At 43.5% G+C, this 19,249-nt stretch overlaps 2 protein-coding genes across 7 annotated transcripts in view; one reads left to right on the top strand and one right to left on the bottom strand.

Moving 5' to 3' along the window:
* The window catches only part of lhfpl3 (LHFPL tetraspan subfamily member 3), a 41,565-nt gene extending 34,387 nt beyond the window's left edge, over positions 1 to 7,178 (top strand). Inside the window, exons 2-4 of the mRNA XM_084346347.1 lie at positions 2,240 to 2,470; positions 3,961 to 4,017; positions 6,278 to 7,178. Of these exons, the coding sequence (XP_084202473.1) occupies positions 2,240 to 2,470; positions 3,961 to 3,983 (254 nt within the window). The 3' untranslated portion in view covers positions 3,984 to 4,017; positions 6,278 to 7,178. The remainder of the gene's footprint in view (positions 1 to 2,239; positions 2,471 to 3,960; positions 4,018 to 6,277) is intronic.
* Positions 7,179 to 10,564: 3,386 nt separating this feature from the next.
* The window catches only part of kmt2e (lysine (K)-specific methyltransferase 2E), a 29,156-nt gene continuing 20,471 nt past the window's right edge, over positions 10,565 to 19,249 (bottom strand). For 3 of the 6 annotated variants that reach the window (XM_084346484.1, XM_084346488.1, XM_084346485.1), the window contains 12 exons: positions 17,990 to 18,061; positions 17,258 to 17,443; positions 16,842 to 17,168; positions 16,392 to 16,691; positions 15,981 to 16,131; positions 15,581 to 15,807; positions 15,443 to 15,499; positions 14,800 to 15,345; positions 13,607 to 13,887; positions 13,320 to 13,399; positions 12,938 to 13,017; positions 10,565 to 12,848 (listed from right to left, as the gene is read on the bottom strand). In XM_084346484.1, the coding sequence (XP_084202610.1) occupies positions 11,796 to 12,848; positions 12,938 to 13,017; positions 13,320 to 13,399; positions 13,607 to 13,887; positions 14,800 to 15,345; positions 15,443 to 15,499; positions 15,581 to 15,807; positions 15,981 to 16,131; positions 16,392 to 16,691; positions 16,842 to 17,168; positions 17,258 to 17,443; positions 17,990 to 18,061 (3,360 nt within the window). In that variant the 3' untranslated portion in view covers positions 10,565 to 11,795. The remainder of the gene's footprint in view (positions 12,849 to 12,937; positions 13,018 to 13,319; positions 13,400 to 13,606; positions 13,888 to 14,799; positions 15,346 to 15,442; positions 15,500 to 15,580; positions 15,808 to 15,980; positions 16,132 to 16,391; positions 16,692 to 16,841; positions 17,169 to 17,257; positions 17,444 to 17,989; positions 18,062 to 19,249) is intronic. The other 3 variants (XM_084346486.1, XM_084346489.1, XM_084346487.1) reach the window with 1 other exon arrangement.

Here is a 19,249-nt window from a genome sequence, read left to right as displayed (position 1 = left end):
ACCGATTATACTTTTGCTTAATCTGCTGGCAGCTCACATTAGTGCGCTAACCTGATACACAAGCTTGTGTCTCTTGTACCTGTGAGGACCCTGAACGCAGCGCAGGAGCGTAACTAAGTACTTATACTGCAGTACTTTTACTTTATTTGAGTTTTTATGCTATATTTGTACTTTTTACATCACCATATTATCTGAAAGCACTTTTATGTTTTTGTTGAGCTTCGTCAATTGACAGAAACTTTAATTTAAAACTATTTTTATAATTATTTCTCTAATTTTTATGCAAAAAAATAGCTTTTCTTTCTACTTTTCTTTCATTTTCTTTTAATAATTATGAGGTTTAGACTGTTGGTTGTACAAATCCAAACATTATGAAAGTCTGACTTTGGGCTCTGGGCAATCGTGACGGCATTTCTCACTATTTTCTTAATTTTTACCAGGGATGCACGATACAGATCAGACCGATAAATCATTAGGCCGATATTGGGAAATGTATATTGTTACAGCACCTGGAGGACACAGGAGAGAGCAGCCACACCCACACACAACCACTGAAGAAGAAGAAGAAGAAGAAGAAGAAGAAAGCTTCCATCTTTGTGTCGCGCTGAGATCAAAGAAGGAAGAAGAAGAAGATCAATGCATATCGTACATCCCTTTTTTTTTACAAACCAAACAATCAGTCAATTAATTGTCATCACCACTGATTGATCATCAGTCGGCCTTCACATGAATGACTCCAGTCGCCTTTTATTTAATTCTGTAGATGAAACTTCACTCGCAGCTTTAAGGTTTAAAAGAACAATCTCATCTCACACTTTCTGACAGCATCATCTCTCTTCTCTCCCTCGGCTCGTTGCAATCCTTCATTTAAAGCTTTAAAATGTTGAAATATTTATACCCGGCTTCGCTTTTATATCTCTCGGCCTCACATATATCTTTGGAAACTTCTTTGGATCTTTAATTCAAAGTAAAAAGTTTTGGTGAAGTTCTGTCGATAACTGGCCTGCAAAAAGTCTTTAAGCCCTACACATTCAGCGTTTACCGCCTGTTCACAAAACGTCCCCACGCTCATTAAAACTCAGATTGGACCGCACAAAGATGGGAATTATCCACAGAACTTTCAGACTTTGGCTTTTGGCAGCACTGTCAACAAATAAACAAAGAGGCCTCTCAGACCCATAAATCATTTGGTCGCCTCGACCGACTGTGTGTGAGCGAGTGTGTGAACGTGGAAACAGCTTCACTGGCAGCACAAGTGTTGTTAGATGACTCTGCTCTCTAGCAGCTCGGTCCGTCATTGTCAGCCGTGCAGCAGACGGCTAATGAAGGCGGCCGACTCACCACATGGCGGCTGCGACATGTGGTGACATATTCTGTCGCTCTCTGCCTCCGTCCTCACCTCTCCGTCCCGGTTCTGTCCTGCTGTCACCTCGTTTCCTCACTTGTTTCTTCTTCTCTTCTCTTTTCAGTGCATCATTTTCTAATTTCCAGACATACCTTCCTTCCTTTCTTCCTTCCTTTCTTCCTTCCTTTCTTTCTTTCTTTCTTTCTTTCTTTCTTTCCTTCTTCCTTCCTTCCCTCCCTCCCTCCTTCTTCCTTCCTTCCTTCCTTCCTCCCTCCTTTCTTTCTTTCTTTCTTCCTCCTTTCTTTCTTTCCTTCTTCCTTCCTTCCTTCCTTGCTTCCTCCTTCCTTCCTCCTTTCTTTCTTTCTTTTTTTCTTTCTTCCTTAAAAGCTGATATTTTCACATTACTTTACTTTGTTAACATCCAGTTTGCATTCATAATACGAGGCTACATCTTGGAGTGGCTGGACATTACAACCATTTATCCGTTACTTTGCCACGCTAACTATTTCTGTTTCTGTTTATTTCATTGCTGTTAGCTAATGTTTCCAACAATTTAGGCTATTCCTTTGCTAGGTATTTCATTTTTCACATTATTTGAAATAATGTGAAGTAAACACATTATTTTATCCTGTTCTCCTCGGTTCAGATCCTTTGCTAATAGCGTCTGTATGAATTAGCATTTAATTGACTACACTTCTTCTCAAGTCTAAATAAAAATCCAATAACACCTCCCATAAGCACACTTCTTCTTACACTGAGGACTTTACACTTCATAACTTGCGTATTTTTTACAGGTTCAGGTTTACAGAGCGCCTCAAACCAAACATGAAATCCTCCCTTGTTGCCCAATTACACCTGTATACACTAACACGCCTGTCTCTCTTCCTGATCCAGGTACGTGTCTGATTCTGGGCTGCATGATCTACCCGGACGGCTGGGACAGCGACGAGGTGAAGCGCATGTGTGGCGAGCAGACGGACAAGTACACTCTGGGAGCCTGCTCGGTGCGCTGGGCCTACATCCTCGCCATCATGGGCATCATGGACGCTCTCATCCTCTCCTTCCTGGCCTTCGTCCTGGGAAACCGTCAGGACAGTCTGATGTCTGAGGAGCTGCTGGGAGACAGTAAGACGATAATACCTTCATGGCTCAATGTCTTGACAGTTCACTCCACAATCAAAAATATATATTTGTCCTGCTACATGTCGAGCTTTTTATCCATCCAGGCAGTTTTGGTTTGAGTTGGAACAAGATGGAAACTCGGTGTCGGTGCCTAAAGCATCAAAAAATACAAAAACTCAAAAGCAATTCCTCTTTACAGAAATCATAACCCGACTTCCACACTTCCTTCTGCGCTGTGGTGGCAGGTTTTGTCCGTTAGAAAGAAAAAAGTTCAAATAGTTTACAGCTGATATCTCCAAAAACTAAAACAATCCAGGTTGATAAAAAGCCGGTAAGAGAAAACAAATATCTTATTTTTAAGTGTCCCTTTTTAAATTCCTCTCCAGATTTGCCTCCATTTTTAAAAGTGAACCACCTTAAAGGACTAATTGTGTATTTTCTCACTTCTAAAACTCATTTTCACGGTGATTCACTGGAGCACTTTAACAGAAACAACAAAATAAAAAAGCTGTGGCGCAAATTACACCTGAAATGAGATCGAGGCACTTTTCAAAACAGAACAACTCAAAGAGCCCCCTAACTTATTGAAAAAAAAAAAATCAATTTGAACTGTCTGCTCTGCGTATGGCTGTGCAGCCTGGATTTTAATAGTCTTATAAGTCATGAGGATGAAGTCAAAGCGAACTACGAGTCAGATTTATGCCTCGTATCCACACTGTGTTGCTTAATTGACCTTTTTCCATTAAGTGCACAGCAAAGACGACATCTGATTCCTGCTGAAATAAAAATCCAACATCTCCTCGCATGATTTCTGATGCTCGACTTAATAATTTGCGCACATCGGATGTTGCACACCACCTGCTTCTCCTACCAATGAGGGTGTTTTTTTTCAGTCTTGATTGGTCGAGATGACACTCGGCCAGGCAGGAAGCAGAGGAGAATACAGATGATGGAGGACGGAGATGAAAGATGGGTGACTTGAGAGGAAAGAAGCGCACCAATAGCAAAGGGTTAATTGAAGCCTGGGGATGCTGGACAGAGCCATGAATTACTAATGGCTGTTTACACAGCTTGCTGCCAGCCTGTCTAAATGAATCACAGCCCCCCTATCAGCCGGGACACAGTCGCCTGTTAGCTCGCTTAAGCAAAAGAAAAAAAAAAAAAAGACTGGGAGGAAAAAAGCCATTATCAAGTGAGAGAGGAAGGACAAGAGAGAGAGAGGGATAATGAGGCGAGGAGGAGGAGGATGAGGAGGATGTGTGTGAAATATGAGAGCGAAGAGTCGAGGCTTCATCAGACGGCAGATGAAGTTTAAATGGGATGTTTTTCTTATCCGGTCGCTCAGGAGGATGGATAGTGACACCTGTCCAAGTCAGAAAACATCAGCTGGGTCACACAGCTGTGGGAGGAGATGGTTGTGTGATGCTGCCACCTGCTGGTGAAAACAACAAGTTGTAACTGAGCTGGTTTCTGTCTCTGTGTCTTCCCCACAGAGAGCGGCAACAACGCCATATAACACCTGGTACATGTTAAAGCAGTCACACACGCAGGTGAGGATCATATCTGAGCGTGATGTTTAACTTGATGATACTTCCACAGCACACGGAGGAGGAAGAAGTACGAAGATCTGACGTAAAAGTAGCAAAACTACAGTTAAAAATACTAGATATTTATATTAGAGGTCAACTGATATGACTCTTCAAACAACCAGTGATGAAATAAACAATAAATAAATACTTTCTTAAGTACAATTTGCAAGTACTTTACTTGAATATTTCCATGTTCTGCTACTTTATATTTCTATATTGCAGATTGTTCAGAGTTTATAGGCTGTTAATTGTGACGCGTTACCAATCAGATCGTGTTGTTGGCAGGAGATTGAGTGAGAGGATGTCGCATCAGAGCCAAAGTAACACATTTTTAAATTAGTTTAGTTTATCTGCAATCTGACGGAAAGAAATCACAGATACTGATAATCAGAAAAATGCTGAATATTGGCTGTGATAATCAGTCTACAGTAAAAGTTTAAGCATCAAAATAAAGCTGACTTGAAGCGCCAAAAGTACTCATAAAGTAGAATATCTGATATCGGATTAAAATTGTTCATTAATTCATGTGTTCATTTATTTAATATCGAAGCTGGTGAACTATAGTTTATATGCTGGGTAGCTTGTGAATTTCCTCTCTGGGATTAAAATTATTGCATTTTATTTTGTTATATTTTGTATTATTAAACTAAATCTCCAAAGTAACCAGTAACTAAAGTTGTCAAGTAGTAAAAAAGTACAATATTTACCCATTAATTATAGTGGAGTAGAAGTATAAAGTAGTAGAAAATAGAAATACTCAAGTAAAATACAAGTAAGAGCTTATGTTTATTTTTACAACACTAATTTTAGGAACATTTTGGGGAAAATCTTTATTTTTTGAGAGTTTAACGCTCAAAAAAGTAGCTAATGTGCAAACTGAGGCCTATAAATCTTGCTCATGTAACTTATTAAAGAAGCAATATCACATTCATCTTCTCACAGATGAAATGTCCTGTACGTTACAGGGTGAATTTGCTGACTTCGTTTCGTCGTCCTGATCCACTCACTCTCAGTCAGGTCACCTAATTATGTTGTCTGTAGAGTAACTGAGTGAAGAGACTCCTGGGAAATGTAGGAAAATCTAATTATCTCGTAAACTAAGAGCCCACAGTGGCCGCTGCTAAGTTAACATCACACAAATCACAGTATTTCTTCCTTCCCATTGCGTCCCATTTTGGCCGGTTAACATCCATTTTTTCTATTTTATGTCCATTTCTTTTCTATATAATCTATATAATCATGGTAAAATAAGAGCATATTGATAAATGAAAACTAGGAAACATGTCTGGCGTAACGATATACAACAATAGAAACAATAAAATGACGGGAGAAGAGAAAAAAAAGGTTGAAAAGATCTTTTAATTCCACAGTTTTTGATTTTCAGTTGATTTTATCTTGAATTTCTGATGATCTGAGTGCTGTTTTAAATCATTACCTTGTTTGTCCAGTTAGCTGATGTGTACGTCTGTTACTTGTGTTACTTGTCTTGCTTTCTGAAGGCAACATTATGTGTGTAAATTGTATGAATTGAAAATAAAATGACGGGAACAAAAGGTATCCAGCTGTGATGGATTGAATCATATCGTCTGCGTAAAAAAGTCAAATATGTCATGAAGGAAAACTCCTCAGGAAACACTTTCACCCAACAAAATCTTATGTATTTGCTATTTTTGGAAAGTTTACAGTCTTGACTGGACTTTTAAATAAAGTTCTGTGGGTTTGAACAAAGCGTGGCCGCACGACATGAGTCTGTAAAACACCGACACCACCAGAGCTTCCTGAGCAATCTGTCATAATCAAACAGGCGGTAATCACAATGATGATGTTCACCGTGGTGTAATGACTTGTTTGTTTTAATTCTTACATGTTTTACATAAATCAGTGCGTAAAACTAAACAACAACAATCACTTCAGTAATTATAATCACTTAAAACGATGGTAGAGTCAGCAGAACAAAATATATTTATCTTTATTTACAAGCTCCCTCCATTTAATTTGAATATGTTTGTGTTAGTTAAATGCAGCTTAGTTCATTTAGCTGCGGTATTAATGAATTTGAATGCGCTGATTAAGAGCAGGAAGACGTCTGAGAGTCATAAAAGCATAGAAGTAGATTTATACTGTAATTGGGTAAGATTTTCAAATTAAAAGCACAAAATATCATTCAAAGCAAACAGTTTGGAGGCTGTTTATCTTAAAATTTTTTTATCCTCACATGCAGGTCTTGCTGCCTGTTAACTTCAGGATCCAGCCTCCTTCTCCTGGTCCAACCTGTGGCTGAGATGCAGAGCTGATGTGTGGGGAAAGAACAGATCAATGAAGAAGAAGAAGAAGAAGAGGAGGAAGAGGAGGAGGTCTAGAAGAGGCCACAAAAACCTTACTGGAGATCAAGATGCCTCTTAATTGTTTCTCCCTCTGTAAAAAATATCCTTCTCATTCATCTCAAACTGTTGATTTTTGCAGGATGGATTCTCAAAAAGACTCTCAATGTGTTTGTCACTGCTTCATCTTAACCCCCCGAAACTGAAACGTGGACGTGAGGAAGGCTGAAAAAAAAAAAAGAAAAATAAATAAGAAGTCTTCGTGTGCTAATTCAGCTCCAGGACACTTGTTTGGACGAACTCCACAGAGCGACGGGCGCTCAAATCGAATCAAAAACAAATTATCCAGACGTCGACTGACACAAATAAATGGACTTGAACAGACTTGAGGTCAAAGCTGTCGGATCGTCTTTTCTTATCGAGTCAACAAACTCCCCGAGAAGGAGTTTGTCTTTGACGGACTGAAGAAAATTACAGGCTGGTTAAAGGAACAGATGGACAGCTACTGTTTTTGTTATAATTAAATGTTTGATGTGATAAAATCAAAGGTAGTAATTAGAGGATTTTCTGGTGACAACTTGAGATACTAAATATCAGTTGTATCAAGTCTATAAAATCTGTGTATAGCTATATGTTAATTATGTCCTTGTACTATGTCTTGACTTTGGAAATGTGCACTTTTGAAACGTCAAGCTATTGGACCATTATTAGTATGTGTGCCATACAGTATCTTGTAATCTGACAGTATTGTGGAGTACTAAAAGGGCTTATAAGAAAAAAAGCTGGATAGGTTTGACTCTTTGTTGTAGTTTCGTGTCATTCTTCACTGCCTACGAGCTAAAAAAAAAAAAAGCTAGCTCGTTAAACACATGAGGAGTGAGTGGAGCTAACATTAAAACTTTTATTGTAACCAAAAAAATCAACATTTTTAAGGTAAAATGTTTGCCGATTTGCTTTCTGGTGAGGTTTTAGCATAAGATAAGAAGACTGAAAGCTTAAATCTATCAAGCTAGCAGCCGGTTAGCACTGAAACATAATGGGAAACGGTGTAACAGCTAGCCTAGCCTGCTCAAAATCCACATACAAGCACCTATAAAACTCACACGTGTGTAAAAAGTGTCAAATAAAAACATTTAAAAATTGTAATACATGGGGGTTGTGTGTCTCAACAACCATGCTAGCCAAGGCTGTAGCTAATGTGATGCTAACCCCTATAAAAAGGTGAACTGGCACATTTAAACTCTTGCCTTTTAAACAAACTTGACATGCGCAGTGAGCTGTAGAGGTGCTAGTATGTGTTAGCATTTAGCAGAGACAGCCTGGCTGTTGCCCCATATCACCAATGTGTGTAGAAAGTTGAAAAAAAAATTATTACTATATAGGAGGTTGTGCGTCTCGACAACCAGGCTAGGCAAGTTACTAGCCGCTGCCAAGGAGCCAAGAAATAGTCCGAAAGATGCTGTAGCTAATGTTAGGCTTATCCCTGTAAAACATCACATTGTTGATTTTGTCCTTTGACTTTTATACAGAGTAACCAAACGATATAACATATTAATGAGTGAGCTGATATGTAGATTTTGCTAGCAGTTAGCAAAGACAGACTGGTGGTTTCCTCGTTTCAATTTATGCTCGCTAAAGCCACGTTTACAGACATAATTTTACCCAAAACACGTGTTTAAACACATTTTTGATGAAACTACAAATCTACCCACATCTCTGGCATCACTGTAAGGAGGGGTAGTACCTTTCAAAAGTACATAAACTACACACTTCATTTCAGCCACCATTTTTAAAATCTGCAGCTGTAAACCAGCTTGTTTTTTGTTCATCGTGCTCTGAAATATCAACATTGAGTTATAGATGGAAGCATAAGACAGATGGACGATCGTATAGTAGCATCAGGTAGCACAGAGTGCCGTGGGGACGAGTCTTAAACCTGGAAATCAGTTAGCATTTTGTGCTTCCGGTCTCCTTGTCTCTAAAAAAATATCTTTATATTTGGGTGATTTTGAAATGTCCACCACAAATAAGTGTGAACCCATTTTAAATCCACCAAAACGGCAAATAAGAAATGTATTTGGCCTTTCAGATTGGATCTAAACCTTTTGAAATACATCCTATATTAAAAAGATGCCCAATAGGGTTTTGTTAGAAGAAAATTGTGGCTGAGATATTTTTAAAAACTTACCAAAAGGTCACTTTTCTGAGCCAAAACTTGATCTTTTCCAAACCCGAATCAAGTGTTTTTGTGCCTAAACCTAACCAGAGCATAACCACAACGTTGTCAAACCTAAAACTGAAATTTATATCAAGAAACATAAAGTTGCAACAGAAACACAGAAACACACGATGCCCACATTTATCCTGCCGGTCGTGTTGGCTGAAGGTTGGAGCGACAGCAAAGACTTCACAGGGGGATTTGTGTTGCTTGTCCTCGTTACGGTGAAGGGCAGGAGCGGCATCGTAATCATCAAGGACCCAGAGGATTGACTAACGCCGGCCAAGATGGGAAAAAAAAATAAAAAATCAGCTTTGACATGCACACGGGCGCCTGGATCAGAAGCGGAGGTGTACTTGGCCATCTGCTCACATGAATCCTCGCGGCCTACAGGGGGGCTGAGCACGTCTGATGGGAGAAATCACAGCTAGATGAGGCTACAAGATGTCTGTCATTTCACATGAACAGGATTAGAGCCGCTCTCTCGGCCCCATGAGGCTGCAGCGCTCACATAACTAGACAACAAGACTAATGGATTTAAAAATGAGACGACTTTGCTACTCTTTCCACTGTTAAGGCAGAAAATGTCAAGATAAGACTGAGGGTGGCAGCGGGGAAAAGGCCACGCTGTCGCCCAAATCAGAAGATGCTCTCCTCTGTATGGTGGCCATTTTAGGACATCTCACACCCTCATATGACTCTCAGTTATCATCATTATAAGCTGAACTTTAAACTAGCATTTAGCTCACTAACAGACACGGTCATTTAGGGCTGAAACTAAAGATTGTTTTATCAACTTAAGGTCGTCAAAGGTCTTGATATTTTGTTAATTATACGTTTGATAGTATCTGAAGTACCTAAGCTATGAAATCAAACAGATATACAGTCAGGTTTTCAACCCAAGGCTGCACAGATGTTAAGATTATAAAAAATGTGTTAAGTCACTTTTTCTGTTCCAGCGCTGTGTGCAGGAAAAGCTTCATCTTATTCTGTGTGGCTAGGACTTGTTTTTCTTTTTGCAATGGCATCAAAAGAGGAATCAAGTATTGTTTTTTTTATACACTAGTGTGCATCCAATCTTCTTTTGTCCGCCCAAAACCCAAAGATATTCAACTTACAATGACTTAAAATGGAGAAAAGCAGCGAATCCTCACAACTGCAGAGCTACAATCAGAGATTTTGGGAGTTTTTGCTTTACTTTCCGGCTAATCAATTATCAAAATAGAGCAGCTGAATCTCCAGCCTCGACCCCATTATGCAAAGTGTACTTCAGTGTACAAGGAATATTTCTAACATTAACTGTCAGCTGTTATCTTCTGTTCCTCTTTTTATTCCCTGTACTTTGATTAATCCGTGAACTTTATATTCATGCAATGAATCTACTTTCCAAGGGTGAATCTTTCTTCATCATGTCACGACGGAACGATTGGATTGATACGGCAGTGTGTCGGTGTGTTTCTGCTCCGTGTACCTGTTATAGTTTCATGAATCTTTATGGATGTTGTTTCCCAACAAATAAACCAAAGTTAGTTTGGCTATCATCTACAGATTTCCTGTTGCTGAAATTAATGATTATTTTCTTCATATTTCATCATGTTACAATCATTTTCTCAATAGGTCAATAAGTTGTTTGGTCTATAAAATGTCACAAATGATGAAAAATGTCAGTTTTTTTTCCCCAAAGCCCAAGACGATGTCCTGAAATGTTTTGTTTTATCCACAACCCAAAGATTTTCAGTTTACTGTCAGAGACACCAGAAGATATTCACATTTCAGAAGCTGGAAACAGAGAATTTAGTAGATTAATGTGAAAACTAATCGACTAACTGTTGGAGTATTTACATCTCTGCAGTAAAAGCTGTTTGGCGTCCTTGAACGCTTCCCCCGTCTTCTCTCCCGAAGCTGAGCGGATATTTGTCAAAGAAGTTGGAAGCGGAGTCGGCAGCACAAACGTTCCCAGAGACACATGTCACGACAAGTTGTATAAAACTGTCATTACAGTGATTTATTATAATGAACCATGAAAATAGCCAACCAGTGCAGTGTCTGTGAGTCTCTCCTCTCCACACAAACATACACTCACACACACAAATAATAAAAAAAGACAAAAGTCGAAGAGTCCAGAGAGAGAGGGCGGGGAGGGGGAGGGGAGGGGATAAAATAAAAATAATGCTACAGTCACAGAAACATTCAGCTTTGCCAAGAAGAGCGTTCATATGTACAACCATATTTCAAAATGGGATGGGAGCAAATTGTACAAGCATAGAAAAGAAAAGAAGCGAATATTTACAACCTGTTCCTGGTGAAAGCTGGAGTAACCACCTATACATTAAATTACACTTTCTACAAATAACCATTGATATTCAAAAATAAACCGCTAACGTCCTACCTGCGGGCAAGACCACTCTGCCTACCTCAGAAGATTACAAGCACTCGTTACACGCAATCACACACACACACACACGCGCACTTTCCTACTTCCTTCACACCCAATCACACACAGGCGTACACACACTCGCACGCACACACACACACACGCGCGCACACACCACGAGTGCGGCCTCCCGGGGCGGTGAGGCAGGCTCCCAGAAACGGGTCTTTTACTGAATCTGCAGCGGTGAACAGATATTTGTTGTTAGACAGAGGAATAAAAAAAATAATTGTGTTTTTTTTCTCTATACAAAAAGCTTTCTCTTTGCTATAATGAGCCACTAGATTAAAACAAATAAATGGTGTAGAGAGCCGACAACAGACGAGAAAGAAGAGGAAGTAAAAAGGAATAACTGACAAGAGGAGGAGGAGGGAGGGAGGAGGAGGAAGGGGATAGGCTGGAATGTCCATTGATAAACAAAGTGCGGGGCGTCACAACGGGGGTCCAAACAAGACACAGAACAGAGAGCTTTTTGTCTCCATCACAGGGAGGGTATATAAAAACAAAAGGAGGCCAGAGAGAGAGAGGGCGATGAGCACCAGGGGGGATCGTCCATCTTCATTTAATACAGTTTGTCTTGAAGATTATGTCGCTGTCCTTTTTTCTAAAATTTTTCTGTCCTCGTTTTATTTTTTTAAAAAGCATCCTTTTATCCCACAATCAGCTGTTTTTCCACTGGCCATGTGTTCAGGTACATAGAAAACATATCTACAGCGTATGGTACACGCCCCTCTCAGGCTGAGTTCTCAGGGGCTGCTGGGTGGGGCCGTCAGTGCCACCCTGTGCTCAGGTACCCCGAGCTGTGGAAGGGGGTCGAGGACGCAGGAGCTCCACGAGTCCCAGAAGGCATCTGGGAGGCGGCGGCCTGGGCCTGGCCTTGTTGAGTCTGTTGGGGAGGAGGAGGGGGAGGTGGAGGCAGTCCGGTCTGCTGGAGGGGCGGGGGGTACGTGGTTGGGGGCACTGAAGGGTTGGCGGCAGCACCTGGGTGCAGCATCGCCGGCTGAAAACCCCCTAAGTTCTGAAAGTGGTGCGCCTGCATTGGGGCGTTGGTCGAGGGGGCGGGGGGAGGCGGAGGTGGAGGTGGTGGAGGGGTGAGCGACAGCAGGTTGCTGCCTGCAGGAGGCTGCTGCTGCTGCTGCTGCTGCTGGGAGGTCTGACCCTGCGGAGGAGGAGGCGGAGGAGGGGCGGAGGTCAGCATGAGCTGGTGCTGCTGGATCGGAGGAGGCTGCAGGTTGACGTGCAGCAGGGCCGGGCCGGGCATCGGGTGAGGAGGTGGAGGAGGAGGCGGCGGTGGAGCGGCTGAACTCTGATAGTGCACGCTGTGGGGAATAGTCTGCATCAAGGGCTGAGAGCCAGGAGGGTACGGGGGCGTGACGGCAGGTTTAAACCCGGGGAAAGGTCCAGCAGGTGAGGGGCTCTGGGTGGGGAAATACGCCGTGGAGGCCGGTGGTGCTGGTGGAGGAGGGGGAGGTGGTGGTGGAGCACTCTGTGAGTTATACTGGGGGAAAGGAGCCGGGCCGGTCTGAGCCTGAGGCTGCGGCTGGCTCTGAGGCTGAGTGGTGAACAGCGCCCTCTGGCTGCGGTAGGGGGAGCCCTGAGGCTGAGGCTTGGGGGAGTGGAGGAGGGAGGCTCCAGGGTAGTGGACTGGAGACGAGGGCAACGGAGTGGGGAGCAGCTTTGTGGGGGTCAGAGGAGCCGGTTTGGGTCCTGCAGGCTTGCTCGATGGCTGGGTGGTTGGATTTGGAGTCCGAGGCTGACCGTCGCCGTCTTCCTCCTTCGAAGGTCGACTGGGAGGCTGAGCGAGAGGACCAGGAGAGCAGGGCTGAGAGAGAAGAAGAAACGAAGAAACGTTACACACTTGTTGATAAAGAGTTGAGTCAGATCTCCTTTGTGTGGGTAATGTTGACTTACCGTGTGGGTTGGAGTCTTCTGAAGACTTGGAGATGGGCAGTCTCTCAGTGCAGGTGTATCTCCACCTTCTGTCTCACCATCTAAGAAGAGGGCAAAACAGTATAATGAGGAAAAATGTTGACACAAAAAATAACTCAAGATGCAAACATAAATACACTAAACAAGTTGTAGTTTTACTGGAGGTTTTTGGTCAAATTAGCCATTTTCCCCAGCTTCCTTTAGTCTTTATGCTAAGCTAACTTTTTCCTGGCTGTAGCTTCATCTTTAAACAGACATATTTGAAAGTGGAAAGTTTTCTCATCTCACTCTCGGCAAGAAAGTGGAAAGTTCCCAAACTATTCCTTTAATTCAAGTGATGGAGAGTCAGTGTCGTCGTTCTCACCTGTGTCCTTGTCTTTGCTGAGTAGCAGCGCTCTGTGGTAGCTTCGTTCTCGGGCCTGCTCTACAGAAGTCGACGACGTCCTAAAAAGAAAAACAGAAGATCAAATCTATTTCTAGCAGGAACACACTGACTGGTAAAGTACATATTAGCTATGCTACATAAGCTACTATGAATATACTTTTGTTTCTGCATTGTTGATGAGCGCTGACAACACAAAGTGTCAGATAACTTGAAACTAACAAAGTGTCCTGAAGGTTTTAAGTAAAGGAAGTGTTGATGATACGTACCACTGTCCTTCTCCTCCCTCCTTCTCCCCTTTCTCCCCCGCCGCCTCTGCCTCCTCACTCGTCTGCGGCTCTTTCACAGCGGTGGTGGTGGTGGTGGTGGTGGTGGTGTTGCAGACGGCTGTGGGAGCAGGGGGTGGAGGGGGCTCACTGGTCGTCTCTAGCGCAACGGGGAAGGTTTCCACGGTCAGAGGCGGGACGGTGGAAACAGGAGAGCTGCACTCGGTCTTGGAGCCACTGCGACGAGCTTCACGCTGACGTTTCCTGTATTCCAGCAGGGAAACCTGAACAAAGAGCAGAGTCTTATGTTGAACCAGCAGAGGGCAGTGTTTGAACAGGAACCGACTCAGAGCAGCGTGAGTCAATGCATCTCTTGAGAGCAGTAAATCCACGTGGTGAAGAGAGGATGTGACACAGAACACAGGCCAAGACAAATCTTGATGTTCTCACTTATCTCACTTGTTATATATCCAATACTCTCCCCTCACACACACTCTGATCAAAGTATAGACTCTGTTGTGTTCTTATTTTGTCCCAGCAACTGTTTCTTCCCACTTATTTTCTGTAAAGTGATGGATACATAACAACTAGATGCTTCATGAGTTTCTGTAGCAAGTGTTAAAATTAGAGCTTTGAAAAAGATTTTTAAAAAAGAAAACTTGGATGCGAGTATTTCAATATCGATCAATTGTTTTTCTTTCTAAAAATACCAAAAGTTCTTCATTTCTTGCTTCTCAAATGTGAAGATTTGTGAAGGTTTATTTTTAAGCTATGCGAGCTAAATATTTGTGGTTGTTGGTCAGACTTACAGAGCAGCTCGAGTATGTCAAATATTCACTTGGAATTTGTGGAATTATTTTCCAATGTTCTGACATTTTATGTGCCAAACAATTAAACAAGAAAATGTCAATACATTAGTTGTAGGTTTGCACGATACTGTAAAAATCCTTATTCATCATCTTTGGATCAAAATTCTCTTTCTCACTAAAAGAAATATTAAAATCATGATAATGTGACCTTTGTCAAGGTCATATTGCAATTTTGATAATATTTTGATTAACTGTTCTGCCCCTAATTGGCTGAAAAGAGTTAAAATGTCATCTCAAACTTCTATTTAGTATCTATGTTAAGCTTCAAAGAGGTAAAAGTCAGCCGTATAACAAGTTAGTAAAATACATATAACAGCGCTAACTCACCTTTTTCTTCTGTGGGGGATTCTGTGCCGACCCGCCTCCCTCACCACTTCCATCCCCGTTCAGTGAGCGCGAGAAGCCGAGTGAGCTTCCCTCCTCAGAGCAGGGGTAAAACAGCGGACCCTGGCCTTCACTGAAGGGCGCCTGAGAGACGACCAACGAGCCCGTCCCTGCTGTGGACCCTGCCGCAGCCCCAGCTGTAGCGTCGGGCCTGAAGGGAGCTACCAGAGGCTCCAGGGTGTGTGACGGGGTGAGGTCCCTTAAGTTCGAGTTGACTGGAGAGAAGTTCAGGCCAGCTGGTCCAGTCGGGCCTCTGTCTGGGCTTTTTATCCAGCCAGGAAAAGAGGAAGCACATGGTTCTGCAGATGAGGGCGCCTCACTACTGACTTCTACAACCCCACCATCGGCCCGGTCCTCTCCACAGTCCACAGAGTCAGCAGCTGGAGGCTGTGGACTCTCAGGAACTGACACCTTGGCTTCTGTCGGGAGTCCGTCTGAGCTGGGAGCCCTGACGCACGGAGAGGAGACCAACGAAGGAGGGCGGTCGGCCTAGGAAAGGAGGAAGAAACAACATCAGTCACTCTGCCCTCTCAAGAACAGTCGAGCCTTGAGCCATGTTGTTGTAAAAACTGTGTCCTTCACTCACCTCTTGTACACTGGGTTTCCGGCTGACCTCTGGAGAACTTTCCACCGAGGATTCACTCTGTGGAACCAAGAACAGATTCAGTAACTCCAGATCTTTTTTCTCATGTAAACAAATGTGTTTACATGTTGACAGCCTTACCTCCAGAGGGGCGTTAAGTGTCTGTGTTGGGGTGCTGGGCAGGGGCTCTGTACTTTGCTCCTCTGTTCGGGGACGCGGCGGGGTAGCCAGTAAGATGGGGGTTGTGGGTGCGTCCGATTGGTCTGCCCTGGTGGGCGTGGCACAAGGGGAGCCGTAGGGTGTCGAGCTCTCAGACATACAGGCATCTAACGGACTCAACCGCCGCTTTTTCAACGGTGTGGGCAACTCTGTGGGAAGAAATATGGTTCGTATTTATCCAGTAGAATTTGATGTAATCAATCTCATGCAAAAAGCTCAATAACATAAGCTTTTTGACAGGTATTTAGTTGTAACTGTTGAAAGTTCAGTAAAGTAATGTACCAGACTGAGCGCTGGCTGTGCAGTTCTCACAAAGACGTACCTGGTAGCGAGCAGATGCCGTTGTAGGGTAGAGGGCTGTCAGAGTCTCCATTGATGGAGGGGCTGAGTGGACCCTCACAGGGCATGAGGAGGCTCGGTCGTCTGGCCGGACTGGTGGATCCCTCCTCCTCGAGAGCCTGCTTCAACCATCGCTGAAAGAAAGAGAAGACATTAGTCTTGTTCCTCTTGATGCTGTTGAAATTTCCTTCACAGTTACACGAAGATTTAGAGGTGATAAAAGGAGTCTAACACACTGGAAACCATCAAAGTTAATGATGGATGGAAAAGAAGTGTCAACTTGGGAGAGCTCAATCGTTTCCAATCTAGACAGATCTATATCACGAACGAAAACTGCCTGGATGTACATTTTTTCCAGCCAAACAGGAAATATTTCTTAAGCAGGATTTTGTACCTTCTTGCAGGAGCCGGTGGTCGGTGGCGTTTCTGGCAGTTCTCTAGAACGCCGTCTCCCAGTCGGGACTCCAGGAGTCGTGGGGCTGCGGTTTGCCAGGAATGGGGACGAGAAGCGGACGTAGTGTTTGGGCGTGCTGTAGACCTGTGGTGAGCAGGCCATGCCCGGGAGGGCGTTGAGCTGCGTGGCGAGTACTTCGGGGTCGCTGCTTATTCTCAGCGGCCTCTCTGGGGCCGGCTCTGGGGTTCGTACTGCACCGCGGTCCTGCTGCTTCTCTCCCACCCACTCACTCACAAAGTGCTGTTGGAAGGAAGATTTATCAGAATAATTAGTTATATAATCTGCAGTTTTCCACACATTAAATATGTTTGATAAGTTAAGTTTTACTCGTTTCTTTTTTTCTCTTTAGAAGTACAATCACCACACACATTGCTGTTGCAGAAATATTACCTTTTTAGTTTTGAAGTTCTTGCTCCCAGTGCGGTTTCTGTCGGGCGCAGGTGAGCTGCTGTGTGGGGGGCTGGTGTCCGGGGCTTGAGTAGAGATGGCCTCCGGCTCTGGTGCAGTGGGCGTCTCTCCTTCGGGGGCTTCGTTGGTAAGAGGCTCCAAAGACTCGACTGGAGAGCCGGGGGGCAGGTCGGAGCAGGTGCTGATGGTGCGAGCTCGCCGCCGCTGTTGGCCGATGTGCGTTCGGTTCCTTGAGAAACTTTTCCTGTTCCTCGAGCCTTTGACCTTGGCCGGCTTTAATCCCGGCTCCTCTTTCACCTCCAAAAGTGGCTTTGAGAAATAAAGTATAGTATTTCAACTGATGGCTACTATATGGTTGTACATATAAGTGATATTTAGTTGCGTCTCCACGCTCTCACCTGCATGACAGTTGGAGAATCAGCTGTCTCCGGCGTGGCTGGAGGCTCCTCCTTGATGTCACTGCGTCCGCCTACCTCCGTCTTGACGCTACCGATTCTCTCCAGCGCCTGCTCCCTGCGTTTCTCCCTCTTCTCCATTCGGGCAAAGGCTTGCAGGATGGCCTCCATCTTTCTCTCCTCTCGTGTCTGCGGAGGAATAAAGGTGGGGTTGGAAGAGGGCGCAGAAGCGTTAGCCCATGGAGTACAACTCTCCCACAGAGCCCCAGAGGTAGCGATGCAATTGGTTAATGTGTGCTACACAGCGAAAGCCGATTTAGCTGAGTGCCGGGTGGAGAGAAAGGTGTAGAAGTGACCCCTTGCTTTCACAATAAGACAAAACAAAAAGGAGAGAAGGTCAAACAGAAGCAACAGGAACAATGTGGTGAGGATGTATATGTAAATGTACTGCAATTAAACCCTGACAAACCAGGACGCTGTAAAAGCTTATCTTAACTGTTCCTGTGTGTATATTTGTGCCACAAATGTCCCCAGGTCTACCTCCACCACAAAAATCCAAACAAAGAGCTCCACCTACAGTCAGATCACCACTTTGAAAAGATGTTTATGCTGAAACAACAAACATATTCTGACGGGACAGTTAGTACGCTTGTAAGTCAGTCACCTCAGTCAGATTTTGGGGTGGGGAGCTGGTAGATGGGTGGATAGGGTTGGCTATGCATGGGTCAAGTTTACCTCCTTGTGATTCAGTCCCTTCCAGCTGGAAGCCGCCCCGACAGGGAGATGGGACTGCTCCGCTGGGCTGGCCTGAGTGTTCAATAAAGAGACAGCCCAGTTTAGAAGAGGCATGTCCCCCTAAACAAGGCTTAACAAACACTGGACAGAGCTACAGATGTGACTCCCTGATCTTCTGGTGGTGAAATATAGACTTGTGTGTTGTAATATCCCACTAACTATGGGGCTACTTCAGGAATGTACAAAATTGCTTGCTAATACTAAGGTAAGTCTTTTTTTCTCTCACATAGCTGTATTTATACCTTTGTGCTTTACATCTTCAACTGTTTCTAACACTTTGAACTAAGCAATTTTGGGCTGAAACTAAGCGATTTTGGGCTGCCTGTGACAAAATTTGACATTCATGAGGGAAATGTAGTAAAATCTTAGGCCTTCAATCCAAAAGGGTGGTCCGAAATTGCACTGTGAGCACAAACGTAACATTTTTTGTCAGTGTTGGGGGCAAATTCTCGAAATGTGACTACTGCTACGGCCTATCATCCAATTAGAAGACGACGCAAAGTGTAGAGTGGAAAGTGAACAAAAAACACACGCGCAAATAGGAAAAAAACTTTCCTCGGGTTAATTGGCGACTCTGAATTGCCTGTAAATTGCCTCCGTTTCTCCGTGTCCGCACAACACCAACCTATCTGCATAGGTTGCTATAGTAACGGTGTCAGTCAATACATATGCCTGTGACGCAGCTTTCCAACACGGAAGCATGAGAAATATAGAGCAGCCATCTCGCTCTCAAAGGAATCGCTCTGACGCACCTCTATGACGTTGTCGTTGTTTGTCGCGCTGCGAGTGACCAAAAAAAGTCAAATCCACTATAAGCGGCCAGGGCGTCTGGGCTGAGGCAATTTAAAGGTGCAATATGTAAAAGTTGGCCACCTGCCAATAATAATATATATATCACCAGAGTAATCACTAACTGCTGCTAAATACAGCTGCTGCTAGCTAGTTAGCTGTGCAGCTAGTGGTCTGGACTACCAGCTTGGAGCACCGGGTTGGTGTTTACATGAGATTTGGACCAGGACGGGCCAGGGCTAGCTGGTTAGCATGCCAACTTCATAGACATCTCTGCAACAAAAGATATAGACGTCAAAACATCAGCACTGTTATGTGTTTACATTCTGTTGATAATTTCAGCTTAATTGTGAATGTTTTTCAACTTAAATTCTTTCATATTGCACCTTTAAACCACTTAAAATCAATCTA

This window comes from Pagrus pagrus (assembly GCF_965226575.1).
Source record: "Pagrus pagrus genome assembly, chromosome: 23".
Lineage (NCBI taxonomy): Eukaryota > Metazoa > Chordata > Actinopteri > Spariformes > Sparidae > Pagrus > Pagrus pagrus.
The sequence above is the reverse complement of the archived record's forward strand: the minus strand, read 5'-3'. Positions and strand labels throughout refer to the sequence as shown.